Consider the following 21,824-nt stretch of genomic DNA (forward strand, 5'->3'; position numbering starts at 1 on the left):
TTTAATCTTTATATTAATAAGTTAAAATAAATAAAATGAGTTTAAAATAACAAAAAAAAAAATTTATTGACTTTTAATCAATTTTTTTTATTTTCCTTCACTTTTATTTTCTTATACTTTTCCTTTATATTTTATTTCCCTTACATTTTCCATCAAATTTTCTAGCAACCAAACTAAAGAAAATAATTTTATCATATTTGGTTTAACTATATAAAATACAAAAAAAATAAATAAATATAATTAAAATTTTGTTAGAAATTTATGCATTTTAAAATTATTTAATGTTTATATAATGAGGGAGAATAAGTCAAAAAAATTTAAAAAAACATGTAAAAATAATTTATTAACTTTGGATTTATTTTTTATTTTCCTTCGATTTTTCTTTCCTCAATTTTCTCTCTCTATTTTATTTCCTTCACATTTTTCCTCAAATTTTCCGGAACCAAACATAACCCAAAAGAAAACAATATATTCATCCACAAAAATAAATGAAAAATGAAGGAAAATACCAAACAGAGAAGCCTCATAAAATAGTTCAGATTCAAGTTCCATTGTGGGTTCATTTTCCACCTATCAAATACTAGGTAAACCAAGCAAAGATCAATCATCCAAATGCAAATATTAACTGGTCTTGATTATCAAAAAACAAAAAAAAAACCCGCTTATCTCAGAAGAAAATTTCAAGTTCCCGGTGATTACTTTTGTCACTGACTCCAATAACCAGTGCCTAACGGTAACTAATAACGATAAGTACACGAACCTGATGGGCTGAGAAGAGCTGCAGCATTTGCCGAAGACTTGGACGAAATTTCACCATGGTTGAGGGTCGTAGCCAAATCAGAACTTGAGATTAGCTGACCGCAACTCCCATGGAGCTTTAGGCTCCTTTTTGACATCATCCTTGATTGTGCGTTGAATTTGTTTTACAACAAGGTACTGTCAGGAAGAGCAAAGACAAAAAGGTGGAGGACGGTTTAGGTTTATATTAGTTCCTATGTGAACAAGGAAGTGGATATTGATAACCATGCAAGATTAGAAGCTTACTTGGAATGCCACAATGAGAGGAATCAGGAATTTTCCTCTCTTGTTCGGGTTAGGTCCTTCAATCAACTTCTTGTCAACCAGAATCGCCTTGCTTCCATTTGAGACTAGATCTATGATCGTTTTGACTAAATTGGGGATCCAAGCAGTCCCATTTGGGAGAATCTGCAACTTGAGTGGCAAGAGATCTTCTTGATAATCCCAGTATGGAAAGGCTCAAAATAAATAACCATGGAAAGGAGCAAGAAATAAGAGCTGCATGGCAGAAAACTGACCTTTTCATCACTTTCATTCTTATTACATCTTCCACTATTCTCAACCGGAATAACAGGGATGGCAAAATCCTAAGGAATCACAAAATGAAAAAAAATAAAATAAAATCTATAGTAAATAACATTTTGGACACAAACATTAGAGGTAATCTGAGTTTACAAACTGCAAAAACATTAACCAGAACACAAGCATCATTGAATGAGTCCAACAAAGGGTAAGAAGACTAAAAGGCGGTAGAATTGCAGAATATCAAGTAGATAAATGGCAACAACCTACTCTGGATCTAGTCATGTTACTGATAAGAGCTGCACTTCAAGTAATTGAACTAAATATGGAATCATCCCAGAAATTCCTCTTTCCTTCTAGAAACTAGGCTTCTGAGAACTTAAGCTTGCATCATGGAATCATGGCAAAAAGAAAGGAATAAGAACTCAAAAAGATACTCTTCCTAGTTCTGAATTCATTTGATAACTGAAAACTGACTGAAATGTTTAGCTTTTTTTTCTTAAAAAAAAAAAACAATACCGATGACAATGGAACATGATTCTTTTCCCCGGGGCTCCATGAAAAGTTTTGATTTTTCTTGCTTTTCAATGGACCCTCCATTCATTTTAGTCTATGTTCCAGGCAGCTATCTGCTGAGCTTCCTTTGCAAGTATGAGCCTGAAGGCCATCTCAATGCAGAGAAAGTAGTAAATGAACAAAAAACAAAATAAACAATAGACCAGAATGGAAAGCCCCATTCATCCAGAGCCCATAGAATATTAATGGGAGAATGAGACAAAAAAACTGGTTTGCCACCATGAATAAACTTAAGATGACAAGGAAAACAAGAAAATACATTGAATATCAAGGTTTCCAAAGGTATTGGATTGCTATGGGGAAGCAAAAATATTAGAAAACCTGCCGAAATAGCCTCCTAGAAGTTGAGAAATCATGTACCTGGAGATCCTGTTTCCTTATCCCAGCTCCCAGACGAACGACTCTCATAAGAGCCTCTGACCTTCTAGAGAAGAAATCTTCATAATTTAATCCATCTGGTGGAGAGAGCTGACCATGTGTGAGAACAACTACACCTCTTCGCCATATTTGTTTACCAAAACTATCTGTTATAGCTTTGACTACTTGCTTATCTAAGTTATCTGTCCTATACACATCCAAACGGTCCACGTACAGTAGAACATCTATGGTTTTGTCTAAAAGGAATCTGTTCAGACAAAAAGTCAAAAAAATGAATCCAAACTCAATATTGTGAAAGAGATGTTGGAAAAAGATAATCCTTAAAAAACACAGCAAGTAATCAATCACATAATCCTTCAAAGAGTGAAGGGCTGGTGACATTCTTTACTGAGACTTTGCAAATTTAATATCATGCTGACCTAGTACGAACCGTTTTATGATCTCAACTGCCTGATCATTGACATATCCCCCTTCTACCAGCCCTGGTGTGTCGATGATGTTCAATGTAAATCCTGCTTGAGAGCGCGAAACCATCACAGGTCTTGGTCCTTCTGACTGCAGAGAAACAGTATAATTTAGAATCCAAATAAACATAACCAGCACAGTAACCACTCAACTGTTCCCATCTTTGAAATGTGACTCATAACCAAAAAATAAAATAAATTAGACACAGCAAGAAACCCCAGATTGACGGTGACAAATACCTGAAAAGCATTGACAGTAACAGCTCTTTCCCCTAATATTGAGTTTACAGTTGAAGATTTTCCAACACCACCTTTTCCCATCACAAGGATTGTCAATGTATTCACATTCTACAAAGGGCATAACGTATAAAGATAAAACAAAATGCAAAATATTATTAAAATCACTATGCATGAAGCTTATCAAGCAGAACTATTTTGGTAAAACAATACCTCCTGCTTTAGTTTTCCCAACAATTCAATCAGTTTGGTCCGAGTAGCAAGAGGGAATTGCTGAATCCCAGTCCATTCACGGATTAGTTGGTAAGCCATGAATTCCTGTTTTAGCAATTCCATTAGGAAACAAAAATATATATAATTACTAGATGAGAATTGTAGCCCATATAAAAGCTTCAAACAATGAAATGTCAAAAATATTAATCTAACCAATAAATATCATAAGAAAAGAGTTGCAGCTAAAAGATATTTTACGGCAATATTTTACCAGTTCTAATCTACAAAAGTCTCAGACGAAGATGAAATCTTGCTAGTTTATGAAGCATCCAAGATAACAGGTTAAAGGTTAAAGCTTTAAAATTAAGCACAATGATCCATAAATCTTCCTCTTCTTCAAACCCATGGTACATAGTCCCTCCCTCCCTCCCTTCTTCAAACCTATTCCACGTATATTCTCTCCCCAAACCCATGCTACATATCCCCTGCCTCTCAACATTTCTTCTCTCTTCAAACCCATACCACATATCTCCTCATTCCATCTCTCCTTTAGTTTTTTAGGGTCATGTGTTTCTGTTTTGAGGTTAGGGAGGAGAAGCTCCTCCAAAGATTCCCTTAGTTCCATTCAACTTATCTATTGGTCCCAAGACCAACAAATTTTTGCATTGCCCCAACTTCACCCTTGAGCTCAAATCTAACTTCAATTTAAATGCGAAATCCTTCAACTCCCATAGGACTTATGTCAAACCCAAGCATCCTGAGTACCACGATGTGTTTCATGGCTGATGATTGAGAATCCCTCCCTCATGGATGTAAATTTGGAACACATGTCTGAACTCATCTATCCATCTTGATCTGGCATGTCCATGCCCTTATCTCTCCACCAAGGCTTCATACCAAGAAGCCTAGGGCTATGATGAACTCTTACCAACCCATCTCCCAAATCAAGCCCATCTCATTGACAGCTATTCTGAACCAAACAAACAACTCACCTTCTGGGACCCTCCCACTTTCAGCTAGAACTAGCTCAGCTCCCATTTAAAAAGGGAATCAAAGAGAAACCAACACCCATACAGATTAGTAACCTCTATCTCTGCAACCCATAAATTCAAACCTAATAAATGTGGGACCTCACTTTTAATGCCCTTTTTTAGGACTTTTTTCTCATCTTGAGTTGCATAGCTTTGTTAGTTTCTGTTGTGTTTTTTTCCTTCCTTTGTGTTGTATTGTTTATGTTGTCATATCCCTCTTTGAAGGATAATTGTTATAGTTCAGCCTTTTTTTTCGTACTGTTACATTAGTTTTCTATAAAATGAGTAGTCTGTTTCTATTTTTAAAAAAAATCCCATTAGACCAACTTCCTCACAGCACAAAGCTTCAGCTCTAATCTTAGCCATTCACACTACTTACAAGGTCGCATGACCGCTTAAGAGAAAAATACTTCATTGAAAAACTGTTTTTGCTTGTTTAGTTCTCTGATGACCTAATGACCCATGATGTAATTTTTCACAAAATTAGGATCCCTCATATCATGTGTTAAGCTCAAAGAAGCAAACCAATGAGTCCAGTTCGCTTAAATAGCAATACTCTACTTGAAAAGACTAGGAACCAAATAGTTGTCTCTTAAACTGTAATAAAACAAAACAAAACAAATTCATATACCAAGTCTAAGGTTTACTGGCTGCCCAACTCTACTAGGGTCCCAAGTATTGTTAGGGCTTACAGGTGGTACATCGGAATACGTTTGAAGCAATGAACATATATTTCCATCCTTTGAACCTTATCCAAGTGAGCTTTGAGTGCATCTCCTCTTGGGGCTGATTGCCTAAAACTCACAGGTGTCTGATTTTCTAGCTTCCCCCTCTTTCCCTCATCTATTCTTCATCCTAATTCTCAAACTCTCAAATCACTCTAAACACCAGAATTTAGTCTGGAATTTGACCCTGAACCTATTTTCCACAACCTCCTCAAAGCTCATATGAGCAATGACCTCTCCACATCAAAAGGTCATCCCCAATTATTACTAAAAATGAGAAGGGATTTGAGCCTATCTGGCACATATACAGGAATTTACAGAGAAAGATCGACCAATTATCCAATCAATGCAGCACAAACACAAATAGAGGATGCATACATGACACCGCACGGTTATATATGTATACACACACAATTGTATTTCATAGAACAACCATTAATTATTAACTAATTTACCTGAAAAAACATATGTGCAATTCCTAATCTGTCAGAGAAATCAGAGAAAAACAAGCCAAAATACTACCAATTAATGATGCAAAGAGCACTCAGAGAAAAGAAAACAACAGGCATAACAATGGCTTCGAAATCATTGTTTTACCAATTACAAACCCCAAAACTCAGTTGAGCCTTATTGTTTTACACAAAAACAAATAGTAATTGGAAAAATGGTTTCTTTTCCAAAATTTCTTGAGCAATCAAAATGAACGCTATTCACTGTTTGGTTGTTGAGAAAACGTGAGAAGCAAAGTCCATCGACGGTAGAGAAAACTCATTTTTTTTTTCCATAGTTTCTTCGCAACATATCAGAAGATAGTTTCATTGCTCAAAATCTAGCACGTAGAAGACGAAATTTCCTCCTTCTTCTTCACCTTTCGTTTTCTCGGCAACCAAACAGATGAGACTGAGAAGAAAAATACCGTGCGGAACCCGCTTATCCTCTTCTTCTTGTGCTGCTCTCCCCACTCTTCTTTAGCTTCCTTTTTATAACTGAATTAAAAACAAAATTAAATTAAAATAAAATAAAATTTATTTAATACCCCAAAATTCCTTAAATTTTAAAAATTATTATTATTTTCTACCCCGGAAGCACGTATAATTTATTTTAAAGGCTCTAATTGAATTGAAATTATAATACGTACACCAAATCGATAAAAAATTCTCACATTTTTATAAAATTACAATTAAAGCCTCCGCCAAACACAACTACTCCTACTATTTTTTTTTAAATAGCATTCAAGGTGAAATAGATATAAAAGGAAAAAAAAAAAAAGAGAGAGAGGAAAGTGAAGGGATTTTTTAAAATTTTTTAAAAAGTCCTATTTCATATTTAGAAAAAATGTGGGTTATTTTTTAAATTAGTAATTATTTTATCTTTTTTTAATCAATAATATATAAAAAAATTTTAAAAAAAATCTAAATGTTAAATTTAAATAATAAAAATATTTTAAATTTTGATGAAGAATTACTTACAAATTTGGGAATAAAAATACTTGATACCTTTAATCTTTTGATTTTGGCTATCAAATTTTTGGAACAAAAACCAAAAACAAGTTGGCAATATATGAGAATCTTGTAGGTAGATGACAATCTACTTATTGGGTATGATGTAAGAATATAGTCATTTGTCAACATGTAGTTGTTTACTCGATTCTAGATAAAAATTTAGGAAATGCGTCATATATTTTTGGGGTTAAGGTCTTTTAGGATTGCAATAATAGGAAAATCGTGTTATGTCACATGGAGCAAGACTCCAATAATGATTTGTTACAATTTGTATTTGGAGCTCTCTTTCTTATAATCAATATCTTTGAATATTTGTGGAGAGATATCGCATTAAGGCGGTATTCAATATCTCTATAATAGATAATATTTAAGTATGCGATGCTAAGTGTTTGACCAAATGTTTGCTTTATTACGGGAATAATGAGTGGATATTAGTCAATTTTTTAATTAGAGTTTTGGGCATATGTCAAATATATACTCTAATATATTTGGAGAACGAAATATTATATATTTATGAGTTTTTACAATGAGTTAATACTCATTTCGTATTGGGAAATTAGACTTTCAGTCTAACGAGGACTCTCGTTAGTTTACCTCTGATATGTGTACACTTTAAATGATTTTTGTTACTTCCAAAGCAATAAAGGAAGCCTTTTGCCTTATACGTAGTTCCCTTGGCTATATGATCTAAGATCTTGTTATGTGATAATAGTAAGATAGTAACATGGTCTAAAGAACAAAAGCACCACTAAAAAGGAAACAAATAAAGAGGAAGTATTACCTTATTGTGAGATAATAAATAAAGGTGATATGAATGTGGCGTAGATTATTTATACAGTACCTAGTTCGCTTTTGGGGCAAGTGGGAGTTTGTCGGGATTAAACCACTAAAAATAAGACATGATGTAACAAATTTAAATTTATTTGTCTCTTTACTATTTTTTGGTGTATTGATATTGATTTGAGCATCCAACCCATATATGTTACATTGTACATGATTTTGGTGCATTACGAGTTGCACAACAGGTCGTTAATTAAATAATAACTATGTTTATCCTAATTTATTTATCATTCCATTATTATTATTTTTTATTTTGAAGATTTTTTAATTTTTTTTTGTTTTTAAAATTTAATTAAAGGAAAACCATATGAGACATGTATGGATTTTTAAATCATGAATTTATGTATATGTTTTTTTTTTCATTTTTTTTATTTGTTTTTTCATACGAAATTATTAAAACGTGTCAAATATAATTTTTTTTTATTTCATCTATTTACACATATATAATTATACTAAATGTATAAAACATTTTCACATTTTTATTGACATAAAAAAAACGTAAATATATTCACAATAGGTAGGTTTGTAGATCCTCGACACACCTAGTGACTAGTACACATACCTTATACATTTAGTTAAAATGTCTTCTTTATGGACTAGTAAATAATACTTTTCTAGTAGAATAAAAACAAACAAAGAAAATAAAGTAAAACACGAAAATTTATTCAAAATAGATAGATTCATGTAAGTCTTGTACACCTGTACAAATGTCTTGCACATTTTGTACAGGTGGCTTGTACACGTGGCCTGTACATGTGCAAAAATTGAAATATATAATTAACATTTATAAACATGAAATGTAACTAGATGGTAATGATAAGGGCATTTTTGTCATAAATTTTGTATGAAATTCACAGTACTTGTGAGTATAAACCCTTCAGAGCCATTATACGCTGATTCCTCCCTCAAATGTAATCGTCCCTTGAAGCAATCGGCAACTTCACTTCGTATAGTACCTCCGATACAAACCTGACCGGCAAATCATCATCCCCCCGGTTTCTCTCCATTACGGTTTCTCTTTATATCCCGAGAAAATAAACGAAAAGAAACAAAAACGAATCAAGTTTGATAACCCCTACCAAAAAGCCTCTGCGATTCTCCAGATTCATGGATGCTCTGAGAGCTTCGTACGCCAATAGTTGCTCCGACTCCGAATCCGATTCCGACACGCCGCGGCCAACAAACGAGAACCATCAAGCGTCGGGGCCTCTGCCTCCGCCGCCTCTTGCACTCCTCAGCCCACCTAATTCTCTCGGTAACTATTATATATTCGGTTTAGTGATATTCGTTTATGTGTTTGTTTTTTTTTTTTTTTGACATGTTTGGCTGCTGAGAAAATAGAAGTGGAAAAAGAAAAAAAAAAGGGAAAAATCGAGTGGCAGTGAAAGTTGGAGTGCCTGTTTGGCAGCTCGAACGATAATTGTTTAGATTATATCTAGAAATTACTGTCACAGAAAACTCAAAAAACGGAGGAAAAAAAAATCCAGAATTAAATCTGCTCGTGGTTTTAATTTTTGAAAAAAGAAAAAAAAAAAGAGACCATTGTCATTTTCGATCCAAACAGGGTGTTAGTTTTTGAACTTCCAAAAACAATAAAAAAAACCTTATAGTTACAAATTATGTCATTTTCTTTTTTCCTTCTCTTCCAAATAAAAAAACTAAATTTTAAAAATTGTTTCTAGCGCTGAAGTAACTGTGCTTGAAAAAGGATACAATATATACTTCAAGGTTTTTAAAAAATGATCCATTTAACAAAATGTTTGCAAGAACATTGTTTAAAACTTGTTACCAAATATTTTTCTGTTTTTAGAAACAGAGTTAATTTTCATTTCGGCTATCAAACAGCTCTTCCATTTTGGGAAATGCTCTTACCTGATTATTTTCCTATTGATTTGAAGGTGAGCTGGTGCTGCCATCTCAATAAAATATGAAAATTTAAGCAACACACATGCTGATGCACTGACACAATGTTCAAATTTAGGAACGCAGTTTTTCTGCCACCTTAGTTGTGAGATTTTGGTAAAATTAACATTTTCCCCATATATGTATGTGTGTGTATGCATTATGATCAAATACTGTAAATCATACTAAGAAACCATCTTATTGACTCTCCAAATAAACAAGCCCTAGTTGCCCTTGATTATTCAGAAATCTGCTCATGTAATTATGTCCATTAAGAAGAGCAAAGTTGCTTCACCAGATATAGGCTATATATATATATATATATATATATATATATATATATAATTTATGTATGTGTATGTGTTATGATCAAATAATGCAAAAGAAACGATCATATTGACTCTTCAAATAAACAAGCCGTCCCTTGATTATTCAAAAACCTGCTCATGTAATCATGTCTATTAAGAAGAGCAAACCCAAGAGTTGCTTCACCAGATATAGCTCATGTAATTATCCCTTGATTATGGTTCATGCACTAACCGTTGGTTTTTTGACAATGAAGGGGAATTAAATTACTCACAAACTGCTCAGTCAGGTAGAGTAAGGAGCTTTCCTCATGTTGAAGGAAACTATGCTTTACATGTGTTCATACCAGGTTCTCACTTTGTCCTGACTTTGGTTTTTATCATTTGTTTCTTCTTGTCACTACTCTTATGCTTGTTGAATATGTTTATATTTAGATATGGCATTATTTTGTTTCTGTAAATTTACAGAGAAAAATGTAAAGTCATTAGGCCTTTTGTTAGGCATTGGAAAAAAATTGAAAGACCTCATGTTAATGAGGAAACTTGAGAAATTTACATGAAATTGAAGCTAACCACCCATATTCCTGGAAGTCAAAACTCTGAAAAATTTGAAGACTCTTCATTCTCTAGTCTTCTGTCAAAACATCAATGCCTTAGTAGATGTAAGTAGATAGCATTCTACTTAGTTTCCCAGTTTGCTCCCTTCTTATAAAATGGTGATGACAGAGATGATGAGACCCTTGCTGATAGTGGTGTAATGAGTGAGATGATCTGGAAGGAAAACAAGATACTTATGTGGTTTATATTGATGAATTGGAGGAATGCAGGGAAGGGAGGGATTTTGTGTAAATTCAACCCTCTGATGGCTAATAACCGTGGGATGCATAATGTTTATTAATTAACAGAATTGTAGATTTTGACTTCTCTGCGGTCTCTGTCAACAAGAAATTTGTCACTTATAAAATTCTGAATTCTGGGGTTTAGGGGAAGATAGATTGGTTTGGAGTGGGGAGAAGAATGGGATTATTTCTTTTAAGTCTTACTATTATTCCTTAAGTTTTGAAATCTCTAAAAAGTTTCCAGCAAAGTGAATATAAATTCTGGAGCCTCTTTAGGTGCTTGTTTATTTGCATAGGAAGCTTGGGAGAAGATTTTGATGGTTATCAGCTTATGAAGAGGGTATTGGTTAATAGGCACTCTTTGTGTATGGTCAAGGACAAGTTAGCTTTTCATCTTGTGATCCATTGGATAACTGCCTGAAAGCTTTGGGACCTTGTTCTAGTTTTATTTGATTTGCAGTGGGTTTTCCCAAGGTCTATTGGATTGCTCCTCTTAGGCTGGAATGAGACAAGAATGCAGAAACAGCGAAAGAGAATGTGGAACTTGGCCCTTTTTGCTTGTTTCAGTGTAAATGGAAGGAATGTAACAGCAGAATTCTCATGAAGAGGAGCATCAAGATCTGAGTGTCAGAAGACTGTTTCCTGAAAACTTTTTATGAATGGGCTACGATCCCTTGGGGGTTGAACTTTCCCTTATGGATTTGTTGAGGGACTAGTTCAAGTTTAGGCTTTACAGGTTTCTTCAGTTCTACTTTATTTATTTATTTGTTTGTTAGTTTTCTTGCTAGAACTTGCTCCCTTTGCACATGTCCAGTGTACTGGGGTTGTGCCCCCTTTTTGTAGGTGCTCTTAATCTAATCTTATGTTTTCCATTGAAGGGGGAAAACAAATCTGAATTCCCTACTAAAAAAATCTATATCCTTTGGTTTAGTATTCATTATTTACTACAGCATGTATGAAATTAAATAACAAATATTGATCAACAAACTGATACCACATTTTTTACTTTAATGATTTGGACACTGAGGAGAATGTTTAAGATTGAGTCTGGGTTTGATGCATGAAGTGTAGAAGTGCCTGCAGGGCATTGTATGATTAGTTAATACCTATGAAGCCAAGGGGACATTTTATGGAACTGCTATATGGCCAGTTATGCTTGATGGTACAAAATTTTGAGGGTTTCAGAAAATGTTCAGAAGACAAGTGTAACTGACATGGGGGTTCTGAGATGGATAAGTGGCACTACAAAAAAATAGGACCATAACTTTCGTACATTTGCAATAGGTTATAGAATCAATTGAGGACAGGACGAGTAGAAGTCATCTAAAGGTACTTTAACCATGTTGAAATCACCAGATAACAAGAGGTAAGAAGAACATGGGTTGACACGTTGAAAGAAGACTTGATTAACTAGGATTTAACTAGTGGTGGAAGATTCATGTAGGTAGCAAGGATTAAGCACTGTTCAATTGAATTGAGTATTAATATGGAATAATTTTGGTTTTTGGAAGCCATATGGAAAAAAAATCTATTCTTATGCTTGAAATATTTTCTAGGAGATTTCCTATTGTTAACATGCTGAACATTGTAAAAATGTTGAGGAAGTCCTCTAATTTCAGATATCCAAACGGCAAAGAAACTCTACGCTTAAGAAAAAATTATTCTTTGGTTCTGTATGCTAGTTGTTTCCAAGTCAGATCCTATAAAAAATCTCCTACAGCTGGAGGCTTGACAGATGGGTGCATGCTGCCCACATCAATGACCAAAATTTATGAAAAGTTCCAAAATGAGTCATTCTTTTGCCCTAGCTTGTGTGTGAGGAAAACACTAACTTGTTACTACTGGCCGGTTGGTCCAAACTTGTAATTCACTGTATGACTTTGTTTTCTTGGATGTACTTTTAATTCCTAGTAATTGCCTTTAACTCATGTTGGAATGATTTCAACTTATGTTATGTTGAATGCATTGTGATTTTTGAGTTGAACAGTGCTTTAATTAAGTTCTCTTTTATAGTTTATATACCATCTTCACCAAAGAAGGAGCTGGTCCAGTATTTGAAGAAGGTCATGTCTCTAGTGCCTGGTCTTCATGTTGTTGACGTGGATATACCACTTAACATTCTATGCAAAGATGATAACAAGCTTGAACAAGTTGCATTAGGAAGGGAGTTTCATATAAGTTTAGGAAGAACTGTTCCAATCCGAGTTCACCAGATTGACTCGATAGTGACAATGCTCCGCCAGAAGCTTCAATTTCAGAGGCGGTCAGATTATCTTTTCTAGTTTATTCGCTTGTTTGATTAACTATCATATCATGAGCTTGGTGGATCTAATTTCCATGAATGGTTAATTCATCATTTTGTTTCAAAACAGGTATTGGATTGACTTTAATAAGTGGGAGGTTTTTGTCAATGATGATCAGACACGCTCCTTTCTTTCAGTAGAAGTTATTGCTGGAGGCTTAGCTGAGGTATGTTGGATAGCTTGCTTTTCTCATTAGCTTATTCCTTTCTTGAGCACCGTTATCACCTGAAGATAAATATATCATTTTAAAACTAATTTGTTAAATTTGGTTTTTTTTGTCTTATATTTCTTTAGTTTTTTAGTAACATAATTTCACAATTTCTATTAATTCTTCTTTTTTCTTATAAGAGAGAGAGAGGAGAAAAAAAGTATTACTAGTTGAGCAAAAATATAAGGATGAGCATAATAATTACCTTAAAATATTTTAATGTGTTTTCATTCTTGGTTGGAATAAAATTTCTTATTTTTTTTTCAACATAGCTCAACTAAAGAGAAATTTCTTATTAAAAGAGAGGGAAAAAAACAGTTTTACTTTACACATTGTAATATAAGTATTAAAGACCACTAATTTTGGACGATGGGACCAACCTACTTCTTTTGGATGCCCCTATTTTATGCTGATATATTGTAGATCTGTGCTGCTGTTCCTCTAGTGGCCTGCTTCTTACAGATATTCCGATAGTCTCCGGTTAACATTTTTAAATTCAACTTTTATTTTGCCTCAAAGTGTGAATGTTCACAACTTCAATGGATTTCAGATAACACGGCAAATTCAAGCTGTCAATGAGGTTTATAGGCTTCACAATCTTCCTGAATTTTATGAGGTCAGGTTTATTACTACTTGAGGTCTATATGCAAATTCCAATTTATACTTTGTCAAATAGTTAAGTAATGGATATGATTGTACTTTATGCTATCCCTCACCTAGATTGTTGTACTGTGTTGGATTTTGACTGCAGGATCCACGCCCTCATATATCCTTGGTTTGGGCATTGGGGAACATTAGTGATTCACTGAAGAGAGCAGTCGAAGAGATGAGGAGACACATTAATGTTGGGGGTTCAGTACAGAAACGTATTTTCACTTGCAAATTCAATGGCATTGAGTGTAAGATAGGTAATAAGACCTATAAAATATGTAAATTTTCTGAAGATTAATCAAACCTCTGAAGTATGTAAATTTTCTAGAAGAGCGGTGTGTTATCTTGTTTTTGTAATGAACTAATTTGGTCAGTATGATCAGTCAAATACATGTTGAGTTATTGCCTATGTGATGGATCATAGATGGAAAATTCAAAATGAAGGCTCAATATTTTTTGTTATTTTATTTCTACCACTTGAAATTTTGTGATATTAAACCTCTCAAAGCCCCATTTGGCAACAGCAAATCCACTTGCATCAGCCAAGTCAAGTGATTCACCTAGAATTGCCTCTAATAGCGGTTTTAGGACTCCATTTGATGACATTGCAATTATTAAGCATGGATGGTGAGCAGTTAGGATCATTAGCAACCATTAGTCTGAAAGGGATTTCATGCATGATGTGTACAATGATGGACACTGACATACAAGATGCCGTGGTGTTGAAGATTGTGAACGGATCAGATGAAAGGGGATGTTGGTTCTCTTGTTGGAGGGTGTCACTCTGGTTGGATAGATATTCATCATAGGCTTCTTTCAAAGTGCTGTAGGAGGTCTCACATAAGGTAATTCTTTGATTGCTGCAGTCTCTCATTGTTTTTTGGGATTTGAAAATGTAGTGTGATAGCTCATTCCTCTTCTGTGATCAACAGGAAGCTCAAGGTGTTGTTGTGAAATACTGGTTTAGCAATGCATCTGGCTCTCTAAGCTCCCACTCTCTAAAAATTTGGTTCAGCTGTGTGTGTGGCTCTCGAAGCAAGTGTCTCTAGAGTCTGCATGAGCAATGGAGTATGCTGCTTTTAGCATGTAAAGAACAATCTTATGCAGGTAGGTGATGTTTTCTTTTGTACTTGCTTAGATATTTCAATGCTAATACTTAAAAATGATAGTAATTATCTTATTAAGGCTGCACCTTCTTAAACTTGTATGCTTTTTTTTGCACTGAGTTTTCTAGTGGTCTTGCAGCCATGCAGGATACAATGATTTTTTCTTCTTTCTATATAATATGCAAATAACACATCTCAAATCATTGAAAAAAAAAGAAAAGATGTAAGAATTGAAGAAAAGCCTCCAAAACAACGGCACTGGTAGAATAAAAATAGGTATTTGAAGGAGTTCTCACACTGTTAAGGTTTGATTTTTTTTTTTTTTTTTTCCTGTTCTTTTTTTTTTTTTTTTAAATTATTATCTCCTCATCAAATGTAAATATTTACAAATAATAATCACTAGAAATCTCATAACAAAGTTGAATGATCATGCCTAGACATATCAAATGATGTCAAAGACCAAAAAAATTGTGAATTAAATTAGAAATGAAAATAGTAATGAATTTGAAATTACATATAACAGTATTAAAATCACAACTTAATTAAGTTCTAAAACAACTAGCATACAAGAGTGGACTCACATCAACTGATTCTGTTCACCATATCTGCAGCAAGTTTAGTAATCTTCTTCACATATTCTCTCACCCACTTGGCTACTAGACACACAGTTAAGGGCAAAATTGATGTCAAAACGATGAGGAAAATCTTTAAGTTATCTGGTGAAATGGTGATTATAGCTGTATTGTATGTGAAGAACATTGCAAGAAGGCAGATTTGAAGCTCAAAACGCATTGGGAATTTGCTGGTGAGGATGCTGATCATGTAAAGGGACACTGAAAAGCCTATAGAGTTGAAAAGCACAAAAATCCCGAATGAGATGATGCCTAAAGAGCTGAAAATGGACTGCCCTGCAAAGTGTGCTTTGTTTGTGGCAGTGCTGTTGCTTTGGTTTGTTCCGCTGTTGTCTTGCCAAACACCACCAGGAGGACTGAGGCCGACTTGGTAGGTTGCAGTTGCAACTAGCACAGCAATAACTAACAGTGCACTACGAGCTTCACCTGGAGAGTCTCGGCCCCTGTGAAATCTGAAGTAGTTCACCAAATTATTTGGTTGCATTGGACATGTCTCAACTGTTGTGGTGCTGTTTAGCCGAGCATGATTCTGAGTTCCAAAAGGAGGAAAGGCAATGTCTTGAGCTCTCTTAGCTCCTGCGCTGTGGAGTATCTCCTTGATTTCCCTATCACCTGCTTCACTTGGAAATATCAGCAACACGTCAAGGGCGGTGAGACCAGAATTGTTCATCAGATTTACTTCAGTCACTCCTGAACCAGGTATAGTTGCATCACCAAGCAAGAATTCTATCACCTGCCAAGTTATTTCTGCGTTAGTCCATTCATTCATCTGTATAAAATGATAATGAAAAAAAAAAAACTTATATTACTATTTTTCCATTTTCAGCATCTTTATTATGGTCATGCTTATCACCTTCATCCCTTAAACAACTCTTATTACTATTCTTCCTTTTACTACTAAACTATCAACTAAGGCTTGGACATATGTTCAACCCCACGTGCCACAGGGATTACTTCTAGCAACACCTGAACCAACAGTTCCTTTAATAGATGGATTGACCAAAAACCTCATAACTAAACAATAAAACGCTCGTGAAAAACCACAATGCTGCTTATTAACAACTTTATATTGCAGAATAATTTTAGTTTTGTTCATTTATTGATGTGAAAAGATATTGAAACTAGGGTAGGGGCTCAAGTTCAAATATAACAATAAGAGCCTCATCCATAAGCTAAGTTTCTACACTACTCCTTTGGTGTTTGCTCAAATTCTAGATTCTTTTCTTTGCTGGGTGTTGTTGTGAGTAGCGTTCATATTGATGGGTCCATGGAGCAAGGCCAGAAACCTACACGCCCATGTTAATTGAGTTCGAAACAACTGTATTTTCAGCTTAATTCTCTGATAAGTTGAAAAGAGTGTCACTGAGTTTAGGAAGCCTGGTTTCTTGGTCCTTCTCAGATTTGGCTGCTGAAAATCCATTAGTTGATAAGCCAACTTGCTAAGGTCAAAGACTTCTCTTTTATTTTTATTTTCTTAAACTAAAGGGACTATCATCAATCCTGGATTATGCCTTCATTAATTAATCAAAAGCCCTTTCTATATGGAATTACACTCTGTTTGCTGCAGTTTTAACTTCTAGCGCAACTCTTTTGCAAAGGCATCTCACCCTCAGCTATTGAAAGGAGCTTTTAGGTCTCAAACATTCTACTTAAAAAGACATCAGCCTTCAACCAAACATCCTATAAAGGCCCCCACTAAACATGTCTTTTAAGCACATGAAGTAGCATATGCATACCTTAGTATTGAAAATTAGAATACTGAATATCAAGTTACTTTGTAGGGTACCGCTATATTTTACAATCAGTTTCGCCAATTTGCTTCTAGAAATAGACACAGCTCATAAATGTTTGTAATTATAAGATTTATGTTGCATGTCAGTGACTGTGGATAAAGAAAGCTATCTGGTGAAGAATATACAACATATTCCTACATTGAATGCTTGAACTTGCCTGGCGTTGCTTTCTCCAGGTTGCTAGGTGAAGGATTGTGTTGCCATGCTCATCCTTCATATTCAACACATCCTCCCTTCTCATCTCTCTCACCTTCTCCACCAAAACCCTAACTGCTTCATACTGGCTGTTCTTCACAGCAAGGTGCAAAGCAATCTCCTTTTGCACAGTCACATCTTCAATACACTCTTTACAAGCTGAGAGAATTACCCGAACAACATTGACCTTCCCTTTCATAGCTGCACAGTGAAGTGGAGTCTTTTCATCTCTTCCTTCTAGATGACAGTTTCCAATCAAATTTCAGTAGCTCCATCACAACCTCTTGGTGTCCATTGGCTGCTGCCATGTGGATGGGGCTGAATCCATCCTGATTCAATTCCTTGATGAAATCAGGTTTCAACCTTATCAGCTCCTTCACAAAATCAACATGTCCAGAAATAGAAGATATGTGTAAAGGGTTCTCTGCAGAAGCCAGTGCAGTAGTGTGGAGGATAAGTGGATTTTCTCTCAGAAGTTGGTGCAGGTCCTCAACATTTCCAGCTTGGGCAGCATCCAGCAACCTTCTGTCCATTCTGCTGGCAAAATCTAGATGCAGGTGAAAGGAACATGATCTTCTTAATTAGGTTGTTTATTACACAAGAAAAGATAGAAAGATACCAGGTCTAATACACCGAATCTCATCAAAACTTGGAGAGAACTATGTTCTTCAAATACTCATATAGGAATGCACCAAACCTCATAAAAACCCCACAGGACTATCTTCTTAGATTACTTGCAAGGAAAAAATAGAAAAAATACTGACACTAAGACACTGAATCTTATCAGAATCCTTATCAGAACTCCACAATCAAGCTTGTTCAGACAAAGGGTATTTGGGCAAAGTCAAGTTTGGGGTATGTACACATAGATACCTTCCAAAAGTCAGCTTTGTTGCATCACTTTTGATATAGACAAATGAGTATAAATTTATATTAAATGAAGTAAAGAATGGAAGAAGAGAGTTTTGGTGGAAGAAGGAAAGTGAGGTCAACTTGTTTGATTATTTTAACTTATCAGCAAACAGAGTCCTTCACATACAAATAAGCATGATTCAGGCATGTAAGTGCAAATTGATTATCATAAAAATCTGTTTAGGTGATAGCCAGGTATCGTATTGAGGGTTGAGCTAGATTAATCCTTATTTTGAATTGCTTTATTTGGTATTCCTAGGCTGTCACTTCATGTTTTAGGTGTTTCAGAAGCTTGTTGTCTATTTATTTTTCTGGTGTGATCCCGTAACCTATACAGTTCAAAGATTCAGATGCAAAAGGAATTATTGCAATGAATGTTCTTGAAGTTGATTTTATTATTCAAATTAAAAGTTCTTTTAATAGTGGGAATGAAATATAACATATATATATATTTTGGTTTTTGAAAACATAAAAGAAAACAAAAAATTTACCCAGAAAATGTGTTTTATGATGTGTTCTTTTTAAAATACTTTTTATAAAGATTTCCTGAAAGTGGATCATTTTCTAGAACATGCCAATTTCTACAAAAATTGGACAAATTGTGGGTTGGGCATGGATGGAATTCATCCTATTATAGATTTGAAAATCTTGTTTGATGGCTCATTCCACTCTTGCAATCAACAGGAAACTCAAAGTTGTAGAATATTGGTTTGTGATGCATCTGCCTCTCAAAACCCTACTCCTTGGAGATTGGTTCAGCAATGTTTGGCTTTCAAAGCAATGTCGAGTCTGCATGAACAATGAAGTGTAAAGGTTGTGGCCTTTAACATGCAGAGGATGCTCTTTTGCAGGTAGTTTGTGGTTTATTTATTTTATTTTTTAATTGTTTGGATATTTGAAAACTAATAACTTATTAGATAATAGGAATTATCTTCTTGAACTGAGTTTTTCGGTGTTCTTGCAGGATATGAGAAAAAAAAAAAAAAAAACAGATAGAATAAAGTTCTCACACTGCTAAAGTTAGTCTAGATTTTCCTTTAAAATGATCAGCAAATCTGGTACATGGCTAAAAAATATGTCTGTCTTCAGTCTCACCAATTTGATATCTTCTCCATTCCATGTTAGTTGAGCTCAAAACAACTAAATTTTGAGCTTTATTCCCAAATGGGTTGGCAAGAGAATCACTAAATTTAGGGGTTCTAGGCTGGTGTATTGGTCTAGGGGAGATATAGCAGCTCAAAATGAATAGTTTGATGGGCTAATTGGATAAGGTGAGACCATTAATTTTAGGGTTCTTTGATTAAAAGGGATGAAACCATCCTCAATTTGTAAATTTAACCTTTCACTTTTTTCAGTCTAAAAAATGTCATCAATTTTTTCTTGTAAAAATAACATTCTTTTTTAAAATTTATATGTAAATAATTGAAAATATTGAAGGGTATTTATGTTAAAAATAAATTATTTTTTTGGAGTTTATAAATGCATTCACCTAAATTCTCTTTGTATCCACTATCCACCCTCTTAATGAAATTTTATAAGACATAATGCCTATGGTGAAATCCCCAAAGTACCCAGTACAAAATTTCCCTCTCCTTCCTCTTCTAATTTCTCTATAATCTTAACTAAATTTCGCAAAAGAGTTGTGCTTCTCACCAATAAATAGTCAAATAATTATATCTAATCATGTTGCAAGTACACAGGTATTGTTTTTATAATTTCTTTTTATTTTTTTATTTTGCATTTTTGATCTCATTTTTTTGGATTGGGAGGAGTCGTGGATATTGTTCAAGAGTTCCAGCGTTGAACATTTTGTAATTGTTTAATCTTATACCTCTAGACACTCTTAAGGGTGTCCAGTCGTATACTTCTGGACATTCTTAAAGCTATACATAGAGGAAATGTCCAACATTAGGGGGACCGAACATAGCTGAGATGTCCACCACTGGAGGGTTGGACATCTTAGTTGTGTCTAGCCTTTCAAGACTGGACACTACGGGTTCCAAATTTTTTTTTGTCCTCAATTGAAATTGTAGTTTTTCACCATTTATCACAATTTCTCATTTCTAAATCACATCTATATTCTTCCTAATTGTTTTTCTCACTTTTGAACTTTAAGCAAGATGATTTGTGATTAGGGTTTATGGTTAAGAAAAAACAAAGGAAGTAGATGGATTTAGGAAGAGAATAACGAGAATGGTGTTTTGGTTATTTTTAAAATTGTAAGGTGGATGTATTAATAAGTTTTGAATTTTTAGGTGGATGTATAAATAGAGTGAATGTAAAGGGAGTTTAGGTGGATGCATTTATTCGCTTATTTTTTAAGTTCAAAAGTAGGAGGTCTGAGTTTAAATGCCATCTCTTAGCTGTTTTATAATCTGGTATTTCCTGCAATCGAAACTGGTGAATCCATACATGGAAACCAGATATTTAATATTAGGTTACTTCGCATTGTAGTATCGGATTTTCTGATCGGTTCCGATTTACTTCTTGAATCGATATGGAAGTTATGCTTGGTTCTCTGAAAATTTGAGGTAAAGAAAGTAAGGAGGACAAAAAAAAAGTTATTTTTATATACTACTTTAATTAATTTTAATTATATTTGATTTAATTTTATATTTAATTTAGAAATCCATTCTGTTTCAACCTTGTCATCTCCTTTGCAAATTCAACATGCCCTAAAACAGAAGCTACGTGGAGAGGAAGCTAGTGCAAGGGTGTGGAGGATAAGGGGATTTTCTCCTAGAGGTAGATGCAAGTCCATTCTGGAAAAATCAAGATTGAAGAACAGTACCTTTTTTAATAAGGGATTATTTAAACAAAGCACTAAAACTCATGGAAGCCTAGACGTTGACATGATTATTTATATAGGAGAAGATAGAAAAAAAGAAAAAGAAAAAAAAGGAATCTCAAAGGAGTTTGGGATCTTGTTTGGTAAATGTTTTAAAAAACGTTAACAAAAATTAGTTTTCTACCCTTAAAAATACAAAACAAGTTTTTAAATAATATGTTTTAATTATTTTTAATGAGATAGTTTTAAAAAATAATTATATAAATATGAAAAATGATTAAAAATAAAGTATTATATATAATAATTATTTTTTAAAGCATATTTAAAAATATAAAAAAAGAATTAAAAATATTTTAAATTCTCCAACAAACTTTTGTTTTTTAAAACATTAGTTTTTAAAAATTATTTATCAGAACTGTTTTTTTAATTTTTTTCAACATGATTTTGGCAATTTAACACGCAAATGCTTACATGCCAAAAAATGATGAATTAGGTATAAGAAATCAAAATTGTCATAACATATAGTGTAGTCGCGTTTTTCACAAATTTGGGCGTCTACACATTTTAATTTTATACATTAGTGAAAAAAAATATCAGGCATCTTAGGAGGGTTGACGATTAATTCTTATTTAAATTTGCTTGAGTTGGTGGTGATAATCTATAAGCAGTCACTTCACAGCTAAGAGTTTTAAGCTATTTATTTTTACGATGCAAATAAATTATTGCGGTTATATTCTTCAAGCGGAAATGACAAATGTTTCCTTTTGGTCTTTCTTTCTTTATTTATTTTTGAATTTGTTAAATTATTCTAAAAAATTATTTATTAAAAACTGATTCTGAAACCGTTGTCTTAACAAACCCATCGATCCTTATACCCAGAAGGGCAAATATCAACCAAACCACA

The 21,824-nt window shown here is 33.9% G+C and overlaps 3 protein-coding genes and 1 long non-coding RNA gene across 7 annotated transcripts; 2 read left to right on the forward strand and 2 right to left on the reverse strand.

Moving 5' to 3' along the window:
- Positions 1 to 496: 496 nt before the first annotated feature.
- LOC100251020 (translocase of chloroplast 34, chloroplastic) lies at positions 497 to 5,958 on the reverse strand. 4 transcript variants are annotated; one of them, XM_059733677.1, is made up of 8 exons: positions 5,861 to 5,958; positions 3,189 to 3,293; positions 2,979 to 3,086; positions 2,705 to 2,829; positions 2,257 to 2,521; positions 1,317 to 1,385; positions 1,045 to 1,206; positions 497 to 936 (listed from the first exon to the last, which is right to left on the reverse strand). In XM_059733677.1, the coding sequence occupies exons 2-8, from the start codon at positions 3,285 to 3,287 to the stop codon at positions 838 to 840; spliced, it is 927 nt and encodes a 308-aa protein (XP_059589660.1). In that variant the 5' UTR covers positions 3,288 to 3,293; positions 5,861 to 5,958; the 3' UTR covers positions 497 to 837. The 4 variants fall into 4 exon arrangements, with proteins under 4 accessions (XP_059589660.1, XP_059589658.1, XP_059589659.1 ...); XM_059733675.1 differs by having other exon boundaries at positions 1,045 to 1,212; positions 5,861 to 5,952; XM_059733676.1 differs by having other exon boundaries at positions 5,813 to 5,944.
- A 2,186-nt stretch (positions 5,959 to 8,144) lies between these two features.
- On the forward strand, positions 8,145 to 13,956 carry LOC100245880 (uncharacterized). Its single transcript, XM_002278754.4, has 6 exons — positions 8,145 to 8,541; positions 9,751 to 9,843; positions 12,346 to 12,595; positions 12,705 to 12,801; positions 13,394 to 13,459; positions 13,595 to 13,956. Exons 1-6 carry the CDS (start codon positions 8,394 to 8,396, stop codon positions 13,790 to 13,792), a joined length of 852 nt encoding a protein of 283 aa, XP_002278790.1. The 5' UTR covers positions 8,145 to 8,393; the 3' UTR covers positions 13,793 to 13,956.
- A 404-nt stretch (positions 13,957 to 14,360) lies between these two features.
- On the forward strand, positions 14,361 to 16,099 carry LOC132252690 (uncharacterized). Its single transcript, XR_009464453.1, has 2 exons — positions 14,361 to 14,601; positions 15,212 to 16,099. It is a non-coding gene; the product is annotated as an uncharacterized LOC132252690 (long non-coding RNA).
- On the reverse strand, positions 14,710 to 17,782 carry LOC109124120 (ankyrin repeat-containing protein BDA1). Its single transcript, XM_059733693.1, is given in 3 exon segments — positions 14,710 to 15,958; positions 17,179 to 17,468; positions 17,470 to 17,782. Coding segments are annotated over 3 exon segments (1,350 nt in total). The 5' UTR covers positions 17,754 to 17,782; the 3' UTR covers positions 14,710 to 15,182.
- Between the last annotated feature and the right edge of the window lie 4,042 nt (positions 17,783 to 21,824).

Source organism: Vitis vinifera, chromosome 16, assembly GCF_030704535.1.
Source record: "Vitis vinifera cultivar Pinot Noir 40024 chromosome 16, ASM3070453v1".
NCBI lineage: Eukaryota > Viridiplantae > Streptophyta > Magnoliopsida > Vitales > Vitaceae > Vitis > Vitis vinifera.